This window comes from Ranitomeya imitator, chromosome 10 (genome assembly GCF_032444005.1).
Source record: "Ranitomeya imitator isolate aRanImi1 chromosome 10, aRanImi1.pri, whole genome shotgun sequence".
NCBI classification, from domain to species: domain Eukaryota; kingdom Metazoa; phylum Chordata; class Amphibia; order Anura; family Dendrobatidae; genus Ranitomeya; species Ranitomeya imitator.
In genome coordinates this window covers 122576640-122590387 of record NC_091291.1, presented here as the reverse complement: position 1 = coordinate 122590387, position 13748 = coordinate 122576640, and the positions used below count along the sequence as shown (strand labels likewise).

The 13748-nt window shown below is 42.3% G+C and overlaps 1 protein-coding gene across 1 annotated transcript in view; it reads left to right on the top strand.

Moving 5' to 3' along the window:
* The window catches only part of TMPRSS5 (transmembrane serine protease 5), a 58429-nt gene that overhangs the window by 7403 nt on the left and 37278 nt on the right, over window positions 1–13748 (top strand). The window contains exons 3-4 of the mRNA XM_069741169.1: window positions 3730–3828; window positions 12668–12784. Coding sequence (XP_069597270.1) covers window positions 3730–3828; window positions 12668–12784 — 216 coding nt within the window. The remainder of the gene's footprint in view (window positions 1–3729; window positions 3829–12667; window positions 12785–13748) is intronic.

Genomic DNA, 13748 nt, shown 5'->3' with positions numbered 1-13748 from the left:
AGATGTGGACAGTCCTGTGCCCAGAAGTGGATGTCCTGTGCCCGAAAGAGACGGATGTGGACAGTCCTGTGCCCAGAGGTGGATGTCCTGTGCCCGAAAGAGGACTAGCATGTGTAACGATTGCAAACAGGTGGATATGATGCCCCGCTGCTATCCGGAGGATATCCTGGGCTGTTTACGGCTGTGTGAGTAAAGAGACTGTAAGAGACTGTGATACAGTGATGCAGGACACCCACGGGAACTAATCGGAAGGGGCTGGCGTGTGTAGTGTCTGCAACATGTAAAGCTGTGTATATGGGGACTTTAAATGGAACCTGTCACTCCCCCCAGACGTTTGTAACAATAAGAGCCACCTTGTGCAGCACTAATACTGCATTCTGACAAGGTGGCTCTTTTAGTTTGTGTCCCTGGCACTGCTGAAAGAATTGTTTTGAAATTAGTCCCTCATACCTCAAAATCACCACGGGGGCAGGTCTTTCCCCCCTAATCCAGATGTCTCCCAGCCATCACTCATGGCCTCTGAGCGCCGGGCGCTGCCTCCTCTTCCTTCATTAGCGTCTCCGTCGCCTGCGCTGTTATTTTTTTTTTCGGGCATGCACAGTTGCGCTGCCCTTCAAACTTACAGCGCAGGCGCCGGGGACGATAATAAGGTAAGAGGAGGCGGCGCCCGGTGCGCAGAGGCCATGAGTGACAGCTGGGAGGCGTCTGGATTAGAGGGGAAAGACCTGCCCCATGGCGATTTCGAGGTATGAGGGACTAATTTTAAAAAAGATTCTTTCAGTAGTGCTAGGGACCCGAACTAAAAGAGCCACCTTGTCAGAATGCAGTATTAGGGCTGCACAAGGTGGCTTTTTTAGTTACAAACGCCTGGGGGGTGACAGGTTCCCTTTAATATGGCGTGCGGTCGCCCAGGGAAACTGGACAAGGGAAGTCTGGCCTGTTTAGGGACTGTAAAAATAAAGCCATATGATATGTATTGCTATGAACTGGCGTGAATTTGACTTTAATGCTGTGAGAAAATACATTAGAGATTTTTGTGTTGGAACTTTGTGGGTCACTGCCTCTTCACTAAGTACAATGCTACTACAATTTTACACCTCCAATATCAGTGAGTTCAGCCAATAGTCTAATGTGACCTTTGAGATTATGCTGGGGAAGAGAAGGATCTGGCTAGGACACCCAGTATGGAAGCAGCTTATGCTTAGAGAATACTGGAGCGCTCGACTCAGATGAGTGTTCCTATATATAAAAAGGTCCGGAGAGAAAACTGTCAGCCGATCATTTGGCTAACATGTATCTCATGTGTATGGGGGTCATTATTTATCACCCTTTTTACACTAAATAGGTCAATGATATTACACATTGCAGCCCTGAGGGTCTTCTTCACTTTTTAAGGGCTATTTTAAAGATCAACATGTATATGTTATCCAGAGTTATTTCAACTAGGAATTACAAGTAAAGGCTGCAAAATCTGGACTGTAGTGATAGGGGAGGATATATTATTGGTGCAACCTCTTAAGCTGCACAGGAGCTGAAGAGATAAGGGGGCCACTACCACCACCAAAGCAGAAGGAATTGTGCATGGTCAAAGCTATTAATGTAAAAGGGGCCCATATAGTGTTCTTGCACAGGGGTCCTCTTCGGTCTGTGTCCACCCTCGTGTAGTGACATATGATATTTCTGAGTGACACGGTCACTAATCAATTTAAAGAAGCATTTGCAGGTAAAAAAAAAACAGAATGGTCACAATGATTCTGCCATTGGGAACGGAGAGAAGCAAAAGCGAGAGATGTAAAGCAGTGGCCATGGGAAAATGAATGCAGAATGCTAGGAGACCTTGGAGGGATGTAAAGATGTAAGCCACTGAGTAGAGGTGGAAGGTGTGACTTATAACAGCTTTTCCACTTTCTGGGCTCATAAACTACAGATGACGGTCACAGCTGAGTGGTGCTCAATCCAATAGTTTGCTATGGGGTCTGATACTTATTTTTTATGCCCGCATCCTCCACCGTCTGAAAAGTGAATTATTGCCGAGGCCAATGTAAATTCAGAATAATCAATCCTTCAGAATGGTTATGTCAATATTACTTTCAATAAAAGGTTCCCTTGCATTGAAAGCTCAAAGAGAATCTCATCAGGTACACAACACCAAACACAACATATAGCGGCCCGGACTGTAATTGTCTCCCTTTTAGAGTATCGCCCGAAGCAGTAAGTAATGCGTTATGCGGAAGATTTTCAATCACCTTCTCAATACACTAACATGATAATATATATTGAGTCTGGGTACAAGTAATACAATCTCATCCCTACAATACTCATTAAATGTAACAACGTTCGATCAAAGGGAAAATTAATCATGAACATTTACGGTACACAAAATCCCTTTGTGGAAGGATATTACAAAAAAGCATCGCAAAATGAACAATGTAAATTGATAACGTGCTATATAGGTTTTTAGACAGCAAAGACTGAAGAGGTTTATTACTTAGGACACAGAATATTATTATTACTTAATAGCCTTTTTATCTATTTTGCGTGTGAAGGGAATATATAGCAGTGAAATTATACCCTTGACTTCAAAATTCAAAGAAATCATTTACTGAATGGGTCGTACATCATAGAAATTGCTATGATTGGTAAAAAGCTAAAAGAAAAATGGAGTTGTCTTATTTTCCTCTCTTCTAGCAGAACATAACAAAGCACTAAAGATGAGTAAATCTAATTTGTATTGAATTTTTAGGAATTTGCCAAACCCGGTGAATTCAAACTATTTGCGATTCGATTTGCATAAATCACCAAAAACAGCCACCGTTGTTTTACATATTGTGGAAGAATGCGTCTGTCAGAGAAGACTGATATGACCCCTTAGCTTCTCCATAATGTTTTTCAGCTATCACATTACAAGGTATAGCACAATCCATCTGGAGGATCTATCATGGCCAGTATAAAAGCCAAAACAAGGAATGCAGCAGCAATTATGGGGCAAATCAGAATAGGAAGAAAACATCACGGGTTAAGATAGGGAAAGAAAGTGATAAAACATTGATGAAACTGTACAGTAGAGCAATGAATAACAGCTACCAACCATGTACCCATAGCCATATATGTTAAAGTCACTGTGACTAAGAATGTGATTGTGTTAAAGATTTTGAAGGGGGGGTGGATACCAACCTAGAAGACTTGAAGTAGGCCATTTGAAGTACTTCTAATTTGGAAATCAAAATTCTCTGGATCCATAGGTTAGGTTATGAGTTTGTCTGCCTACAACCTTAAAATCTACGAAACGGAACGGGCAAAAATAATGTGCAAAATGGAAATGTTCACAGAGCCTAAAACTACTATCACCAAATGTTACGGGATAAAATCCAGTATTCAAAGACCAATATTATCAGTAATAACACTGCATGAGGGTAAATACCATTTTACTGGTCATTGCCAAACGCGACCGTACCATGACCAATGTTACAAAGAATGAGGATTCCAGCGTCAGGATCTTCATTAAAAGCTTAACTTATTAGGTAAGCAATGAACCCTGATCACATAACTGGTTTATATAGACTAAACTATTGCTTCAGACACTACATACGTATATAAAAAAATATTTTTTAATTATTGCTTATGCAAAGAGATTTCAGTCAAATCAAAATGTATTAATTTGGCCAACCTACAAGCTTACAATAATTACTTGTAATAATGTACATAAAATATTTTGCATGTTTTCTCTAGAAAAGTCCAAAGGCGACAGATGCCGATTCCAGAAGATGTTAATGCTTCTCGTTACCCTTGGATTCCTCATCGGGACAGCGGTGGGAGTTTACATCTTAGGTATCTTACAGAGATTTCTAATTCCTTTTGACTTGGATAATTCTAACATTAACTCTGTCTGGGGCTTATAGCAACAACCAACACAGAAGTGTAAATGCTCCTGGAGATTCTCACATCTGTACATATGTGACATCAAGTGCCAGTAATGGAGATAGACTTTCATAGACTTCTTAGTCCCATGGAAAAACTCTACAGTAAGCCTTCACACTGTGCTGTATCTCCATCAGTGACATATGCGATGAATACAGCAGAGTTGTGCATGTACGGCTATCAATTCATTCATACGGGGGGCATCGGAGAGTCCCCAGTGATCAACAATTTACCACCTATGCGGTAGATAGATGATAACCTGCTAAGTTGTAAATAACCTCTAAGGCGCTTTGTACTATGTTCGTTGGTCTCGTCGGGGCTTAAGTCCGATCAACCTTCAAATCGGGATTCTGGGGCCATTGACACTAATGGTGCCAAAGGAGTCAACATGTGCCCTGTTGTGCATTATTTTCGAGCATCTACGCCTATTGGAGGCTGACAATTAGATCCCGTCTACTACGTCTGAGTGTCCTCCTCCAGTAGGCATACATGCCCAAAAATGATGCACGTCAGAGCATACATTGACTCAGTCGGAACCACTATAGTCATTGGCCCCGTTGGCGCATACCAGTTTTGCGAGGTATTCAGACATAAACCCCGATGGGACCGCTGAACATGGTGAAGAACACAATGTGAAAGGAGCCTTTAAAGGAAACCTGATCATAGATTCATGCTGCCTGAACTATGGACAGCATTAATCAGAGTTCAGCACCATTGTTGCCGTGATACATGTCTCACTGTGAAACTCTGCAGTATTTCAGAAAAAATATACTAAAAGGCCAACTGGGGACCATGCAACTGTCCAAGAGGCCAGTCCTCGCAGCTTCTCCTATCCTCTAGATCAGTGTTCCCCAACTCCAGTCCTCAAGAGCCACCAACAGGTCGTGTTTTCAGTATTTCCTTAGTATTGCACAGGTGATAATTGCATCACCTGCAAAGGCAATATTTCCATCACCTGTGCACTACTAAGGAAATCCTGAAACCATGACCTGTTGGTGGCTCTTGAGGACCGGAGTTGGGGAACACTGCTCTAGATTGACAGCTCAAGCCGTACACCCACTCATAAGGAGAGAACTGTCAGTCAAGGGCGTGGAGAGAAGCAGCAGGGGACATGCCTCTAGGACTAGTCCTCCTAGTCCCATTGTTCCCTACTTGCAAAGTATGTTTTGTCTGAAAAGTCAAAGCATTTCAAGGGAAAACCTACACAAATGCAAAACGTGACTCTGAATGTGTTGTAAGTCCAGGACATGTCCCCGTCATATCTGTTCTAATTTACCCAGATCTCAGTGTGACCCACAGTGCGCTGCCATTTCCAGAACGCACAGTCAGGATTCCTAAATTATTCATTTCTGCACAGAAAACAGTCGGCGTCAGAACTCCTACGAGGGGTATTCCAGACCGAGCTGCATCCGTGATGGCTCTAACCACCATAATGAAAAAACCAAGTCGCACCATTATACTGCTAATATCCTCCCTTTGCAACATATGAACATGCACTAACATTTTTGCAACTGAATTGCCGATCAGCCTTTTTCTTGCAAATTCGCCAAAAACTTCTCTTACTAAAGAAGTTTTAAATTCAGCTTCCATCCTCTTAGGTCTCATGACTGCTAATTATACAGAATCATCTATTTCTGGCAATATCTATATATTTAATTTAAAGGCATGAAGAAACATCTAATAGGCCCCAGTTGACGGCTTGATGTAGCGCACTTAAACCAAATGACTAAAATGTGCAACTCTGCTAAAACGGCATGTTAAAAGTAAATAAGGGAAAAGCGCAATGGCCAGCATCGAAAGACTCCAAAAGCCTAGAAACTTGAGAAAGAGAGAAGTTACTGCTTAATGTTAAAAAGAAAAACTCAAGGACCCCCTTTCTGCACGCAACGAGGACCCATTATATCCCTGTATACATGAAACCTAATCTGCTAATATATGGGTAAAGTAGTGGAGACCTGAATATACTCTGCGAGTATGCCTAAAGGGGGAAAAAGTCACAGATAAATGCAAAAAAAAAAAATTTGTTCAAATGTTCCGTAATTTCACATTTGGGTCAATAAAGGGATTTTCTCATCACCATCAATGGGCAAAGATCTAACGATTCATTAAGAAATGAATAAGTTAAGAAAATGACCGTAGATAAAGGGTTGTATTTCTGTGTCCTCTCTACATTCGGAAATCAACCACATATCTTCACAAACACATATGACATACTGTATACAAATAATGCAGAAATATAAAATAAAAATACAAAATAAAGTTTCCCAAAATTCAGACTGTTAACGGCAACTGTCTACCTCTAAACTGTGCGTGTTGCAAACCATTTTACTAGTCAAATCTTACATCCGTATACATCACCCTAATGTAATGCAATGCTGCAGGTGCTCGCTTTTTGGACATTCACCCTCCTAGTATTTTTGTATTACAGCCTTTTTTTTTTTTTTTTTTTTTAATGAAGACATTTATATGTTCATGCCTGTTTTTGTACCCCTGATTTTTTTAGAAGAATTTGACAACCACGCATACTTTACCTAGCATTTCTTGTTATGTTTTTTTTATGGCAAGAGTTGAATAACTGGGGTTGAAGTTATAGTGTTGTACGAAATGGTTAAAGGAAAAGTGGCAATGACAAAAGAAAAAAAGCATAAAAAAGCATAAAACTGCTAAGAATGTGGGAGCTGCCAGAGGCAGCAGAAGCACCACCGCGACCTCCGGCACTAGCTGTCCGGGCAGTAACATTTATAAATACAGGTCACAATTGGTCTACTTTGCCTCTGGCAAGTGGAGTGGAGGTGGAGGGTGTTATGGAATATGTGGCATTTTAAATATAAAATGTAACAGCTTTGTTCTTCTTGTTCTGTAAACCGCACCCCTGAAGTCTCGTCACACCGGTCTCAGACACAACTGAGCGATGTTACTCCTCATAGCAACATTCTCAGTTTAAGTCAGTGTTTAGGCCTGATCATAAATGAGTAAGATGGATAATTTTTGGACCTTTTTCAATTTATTCATTTTTGTTAAAGTCTATTACCGTTTATGTCTATGGTAAGGCCACTTTGAACTTAGTAAGGCTGTGTTTGTGTTAAAGGGAATTTGTTAGCAGATTTTTGCTATGTAATCTGAGGACTCCATGAAGTAAGGGTTAAAACACAAGTTCAACGATGTGTCACATGTCAAGCTGTGTGCTGTTGTTTACTTAGACTGAAAGTTTTATCACCTGGCATTTATCATTGCCAGGACTAGCTGGCATGAGGGCTCTTGTCTAACTTCACCTCCTACTGTGATAGACAGCTTACTGTCAATTCTAGGCGGGGAGGGGGGGGGGGGGCAGCTTTGGTGTGGGCGGGGTTAGCTGTGGTGTGGGCGGGGCAGTTTTCTCAGCTGTGCTGCATTGCTAAATCTAAAAACTCTGATTGTGTCAAAACCGCTGCACCCAGCAAACTAAGTAATGCATCATTGGATTCAGAGTTTCTTTGTCTACATCATGCTGCTGTCAGATGAGATAGCAAAAACCTGTAGACAGATTCCCTTTAAACAGCTTGAAATCGATTGGACACAGTCCTAGTAGACCACAAGGTGTTGAACACGTATTTTCATGGAACTTGGAGACTTTGGAATATTCTTGGCGAATCGTTTTTTTTCCAAAATCCATTGATCCTAGAGTATTCGGTTTTCAAAAGATTCAGCGCGAAAACATCTTCATCAATACTTTCTAATATAAGATACTGATTTAATATGATGGGTAATTCACCTTCATTTATGCGAATGGCCAAGAAAATACATCATTCGTTTTTGTCATATGCTGTTCTTAGACAGCGCCGCCGCCTTTAGGAAAACATCCCGCAAAGATCTAGCAGTCCTACACGCCGTGCTGCCGGGAGAATGGGTATATTCCTAATTAGCTCTTTAGTGAATGATTTATGGTCACTATTACGTATCATTTATAAGCATTTTGATAGCCAAACGATAACCTTCATTAGGCTCCCACTTACAGATGAAAAGATGTGATGTATAACTCATGCAAATGGTCTCCGTGTATCTCTACACAACAGAGAGATGGATTTCTGTTTGCAATAGATTGTATTACAGGATGATACCGGCGTTAATATGTTACACGGCCTTGAACGGGACTTTGTGAAGGATGATCAGTTCCTACATTTTACAAAGTTTAGAAGGTGATTCCACTGATATGTAAATGCGATTTACTGGGCCATGGGCTCAATGTTCTGCTAGACAGGTATTAATGTTGCGATAATGGGGCTGTAGGAATTATGCCCAAACATGTGCTGAAACCTCCATCACAGATCCTCTGTCTGCTCTCAGATATTACGTAATGAAATGCTGCAAAGTCAATAGAACTAAAACCACTGAGATTCAAAAGAAAGATCGCATCCAGAAAAGTCCCACAAGTCAATGCTACTCACCTGTCACGTTTCCTGAGCCGTGAGCATCCGTGTGGTCCTATCTATTCTCCTGTGCATTGACCACTTGGACCAATTAAATCTGCCTCATGAGGCAGGATACGGCCTGAGTATTCAGGTAGTTGGACTTCTGGAAGCTACATTGTACAACCACTGTTAACTCAACTCTGCTATTAAATCATTGTAGTTCCAGCACTGCTACATCGCTGCGCTACATTTAACCTCTATTACAAACCCAGTTCTGCCACACCAGTTCCTCAATTCTGCGCCAGCTCTGCTATATCGCTGTGCCAGCTCTGCTGCACTGAGCCTTTTATGTAAACTCGGCCCTGCTGCACCAGGTGCAGAACATTGAGTCAACTCTGCTACCTCTTTGTACAAGATCTACTATAATGAACTCACATTACAAACATTCTGAGGCCTGGTTGTAATAGAAGTGCACAATATGGCAATACCGCCAGAGAAATAACAGAGGGTGAGAGTGATGGTAGCGCTCATCTGGGGGGGGGTTGTGTAAGGACACAACACCTATAAGAGCCTTAGAAGCTGCGGCCCTGTGGCTGGGGGGGACAATCTTCCAAACAGCAAATCACTTCAGTGGAGAGGTCACAGTCCCTGTGGGAATGCAAAATCAGCCATGGTATGAAATTTAAGTTTATATTCAACCAACGCATTTCAGCAATGGACTGGTGCTTTGTAAAGGTAAAAATAATGTTTTTTTCACCTTGACAAAGGCACCAGTCTGGCTAAGAAATGCGTTGGCTGAATAAAATCTTTAATTTTACACCATCATGCACCTTACAAACGTGGGTCTGCTATACCTATTCCTCTATACTGAATCTAGTGCATCACTATTCCCACTCTGCTACTGTTGTGCCAGGTCTGCTACTCTAGATATTGCTTCTCCAGTCTTGCCACATCGGCTAACATTATTCCAACTACATTGCTTTACTGCACCAGCGCTACCTGTCCGTGCTGCGTTAGAAAGTCCTATCTGGACCAAGGACTTCTAGGATGTAAGTCTATGAGAGCCAGAAAGAAGTTCTTGCAGACTTACAGTAGGTACGGAAAGTATTCAGACCCCATTAAATATTCCACTCTTTGATTCATTGCAGCCATTTGGTAAATTCAAAAAAAGTTAATTTTTTTTCTCATTATTGTACACTCTGCAGCCCATCTTGACTGAAAAAAACAGAAATGTAGAAATTTTTGCATATTTATTAAAAAAGAAAAACTGAAATATCACATGGTCATCAGTATTCAGACCCTTTGCTCAGACACTCATATTTAGGTCACATGCCGTCCATTTCTTTGTGATCCTCCTTGAGATGGTTCTACTCCTTTATTGGAGTCCAGCTGTGTTTAATTAAACTGATAGGACTTGATTTGGAAAGGCGCACACCTGTCTATATAAGACCTCACAGCTCACAGTGCGTCAGACCAACTGAGAATCATGAAGTCAAAGGAACTGGCCAAGGAGCTCAGAGACAGAATTGTGGCAAGGCACAGATCTGGCCAAGGTTACAACTGAATTTCTGCAGTATTCAAGATTCCCAAGAGCACAGTGGCCTCCATAATCCTAAAATGGAAGAGGTTTCGGACAACCAGAAGTCTTCCTGGACCTAGCCGTCCAGCCAAAATGAGCAATCATGAGAGAAGAGCCTTGGTGAGAGAGGTAAAGATGAACCCCAAGATCACTGTGACTGAGCTACAGAGATACAGTAGGGAGATGGGAGAAAATTCCACAAAGTCAACTATCAGTGCAGCCCTCCACCAATCGGGCATTTATGGCAGAGTGGCCCGACGGAAGCCTCTCCTCAGTGCAAGACATCTGACAGCCCACATAGAGTTTGCTAAAAACACACGAAGGCCTCACATACTATGAGAAATAAGATTCTCTGCTCTGATGAGTCGAAGATAGACCTTTTGGGTGATAATTCTAAGCGGTATGTGTAGAGAAAACCACTGCTCATCACCTGCCCAATACAATCCCAACAGTGAAATATGGTGGTGGCAGCATCATGCTATGGGAGTGTTTTTCAGCTGCAGGGACTGGTTGTCATTGAAGGAACCATGAATGCGGCCAAGTACAGAGATATCCTGGATGAAAACCTCTTCCAGAGTGCTCTGGACCTCAGACTTGGCCGAAGGTTCACCTTCCAAGACAATGACCCTAAGCACACAGCTAAAATAACAAAGGAGCGGCTTCAGAACAAGTATGTGACCATTCTTGACCGGCCCAGCCAGAGTCCTGACCTAAACCCAATTGAGCATCTCTGAAAAGACCTGAAAATGGCGTCCACCAACATTCACCATCCAACCTGACTGACCTGGAGAGGATCTGCAAGGAAGAATGGCAAAGGATCCCCAAATCCAGGGGTGAAAATGTGCTGCATCATTCCAAAGAAGACTCATGGCAGTACTAGCTCAAAAGGTGCTTCTACTCAATACTGAGCAAAGGGTCTGAAGACTTATGACTATGTGATACTTCAGTTTTTCTTTTTTAATAAATTTGCAAAAATTTATACATTTCTATTTTTGTTTTCAGTCAAGATGGGGGTGCAGAGTGTACATTAGTGAGAAAAAAAATGATCTTTTTTGAATTTACCAAATGGCTGCAATGAAACAGAGTAGAATACTGAATACTTTCTGTACCCACTGTACATAGAAAAGTGACCTCTGGCTCATTCGGCAAACCCTAAAGCAATCCGGCAGGTCACAAACTGCTGGAGACCGACCGGAGTGGCACTGGTAGAAGGTGAAAATGGCGGCACTTAATTGTAAGACTAGGGGCAGGGAACTTGGATTACAAGCACCACTCCGGTGCTGCAATAAAAACGCTGGACTGATGACGTAAAACTTTATACCCTTTGCCTACAATAACTTCCGTGTTGCACTGTCTATGGCTGGCTGCAGATTGAGTTATCTGAGAATCCGTCAGTCAGTCCAATAAGATGGTCTAACGGAGAAAGTTTGTAACTCTTTTATCTGTCTTGTTCGGAGTTCCTCTCAGATCATATGTGACGACAGATCACATCAAAGTTGAATGTGTAGAGAAACAAAAAGTCCATAAAAGTAAAATAGTGCAAAATTACTAATGAAGCCGAGTTACAAAAATTAGATTTGGCCCCACATACAGAAATGTAAGTAATAAAAATAGATTTATCCCAAAAATGGACAACCCCTTTAAAGATATAGTCTTGAATTCTTCTATGGCTAAAATTGCAAAGTGCTTGTAAAACTCTTCTTCATTCTCAAGAACAGAGGGATTTTTATTTCTGTTGTGTACGGCTCCAGCCAAGTTGTGGCCACCCTGCAGTCCTGAGTGGCTGGGCACAGTAGGAAATGAGTGCGCACCACTTGCGAGCTCTATACTTCAGCGCCTAGAAATGCCGCTCTGTAGCCGGCCGCTTCCCTGGGTCCAGTCAGCATCAGTGTCCCTCGCTGCAGGGGTAAAGGTACATCTTCTTGCAGCATGGCGGACCAGTTAGTTCTGACCTGTGGTATGACCATGCTGCTGGTCAAAACTGTTAATCTTCAGGAGCGCACCACCCCCAAACACCAGGAATATGGGAGGCCGAGGAGCTGTGTGCTCCTGAAGAAAAGAAGATGCGAAAACATTTTATACTGTTTCAAGGGAACCTGTCACCTGAATTTGGCGGGACAGGTTTGCGGTCATATGGGCGGGGTTTTCGGGTGTTTGATTCACCCTTTCCTTACCCGCTGGCTGCATGCTGGCCGCAATATTGGGTTGAAGTTCATGCTGTGTCCTCCGTAGTACATGCCTGCGCAAGGCAAGATTGCCTTGCGCAGGCGTGTACTACGGAGAACAGAGAATGAACTTCAATCCAATATTTCGGCCAGCCAGCAGGTAAGGAAAGGGTGAATCAAACACCCAAAAACTCCGCCCATATGACCGAAAACCGATCCCGACAAATTCAGGTGACAGGTTCCCTTTAAAATGTTGTAATGAATTGGTTGGAGGGAATGCCCATCTTAAAACATAGACCTATCAGAATGTTTGATCCATAATATGCCCAAAATCTTTTCCTGCTCATCGGACCTGTAGGTATTTGGTTTGCTCGGTCGTCAGCAGGAAATTTACCATTTACGGCAATGAGACTCTAATACAAGTGTCTGCCATAATATTGTGCTTTACGGGAAATGTACAACATCAGGAAATAGAGAAGCAAAGAAGCGGTGGGGGGGACACAGGACTTAGTGTCATGTCAGAAGATGATTTAAGGTGAACCTTCCCTTTAAGTGTGACATTATGTAATTCCTTGTAAGAAAAGGATTTCATCATTCTGGTTTCTGACTCTTTCCAGCGCAGTACTTCATGGCGCCTCTTGTTTATCAAGGCTCTGTACCGCTGCAAGATGCTGACGTGAGCTCTTCATGTAACGACACTGACAATGAAGTCACTACTGTGCCACGAAGAAAAGGTTTGGAATGTTTTTCTTATTTTTATATTACTATCCACACAAAAAAAAAAAACATTTTCCACTTTTCATACTGGCCATTGCAGCACACATGATAAGTGGATAGTTTAGATTTTTCGTTGCTCATATTTTAGCTTTGCTTTGTAGGCTGGGAAAGAGTCATCAGAGTCATCTCATTATTATTAAATAGGATGGCAAGGTAAAAGCGGTATTTGTCTGGTGAAAACAAGTTATCCTCTGTATAGGTGATAACATATAGATCGATAGGGGTCTGATGGCTTTCATCCACACACTTGGAAATGTTTATACCAGACAGGACACTTTTTTATTCCCTATAGAATGGAGCATTAGGTCTGATGTCTGACCGCGGCTCCATACGTTCTATACGGGGAAGCCCCATAGAGAATGGAGTGGTGGTCGAGCATGTGCAGTACAGCTGCATTTAAACATGGATAAAGTGTCCCATTCTACCACTCCCAGTAGTTCGGACCGCCACACATCAAAAAGTTATTGCTAGAAAACCCCTTTAAGGCTTAGATAAGGCAGAATAAAAACACTATACAGTAAATCCATAGGTAAGGCTATACTAACTGGGGGTCCGAACGCTCTTAGGTGCTCATTTACAACGAAGTGGTGGTCGCACACTCGCCCCTCCAGTAGATCACTGCTGCTCCATCTTAACCCTGCTGTTGTCTTCAGTCTGGGGAGACCCATTTTGGTATTTTTGGGGGTGTTCAAGATGCGGTTCTGAAACTTGTGGTTGATTGACTTAAATGAGGATGGGTCGGTCGGCCATGGGTTTCAGAGCCGCATCTTGAATATTTTAAAGAATATTGAAGTTCAAGGTCGGTCGTTTTTGACCGAAGACAACAGCAGGGTTAATGTCCCCCCATACACTTGAAAACTCTGTCAGCTGAACGATGGTTTAGCCGGCAGCCATCTCTCACAACTCTCCCATCCACAGGAG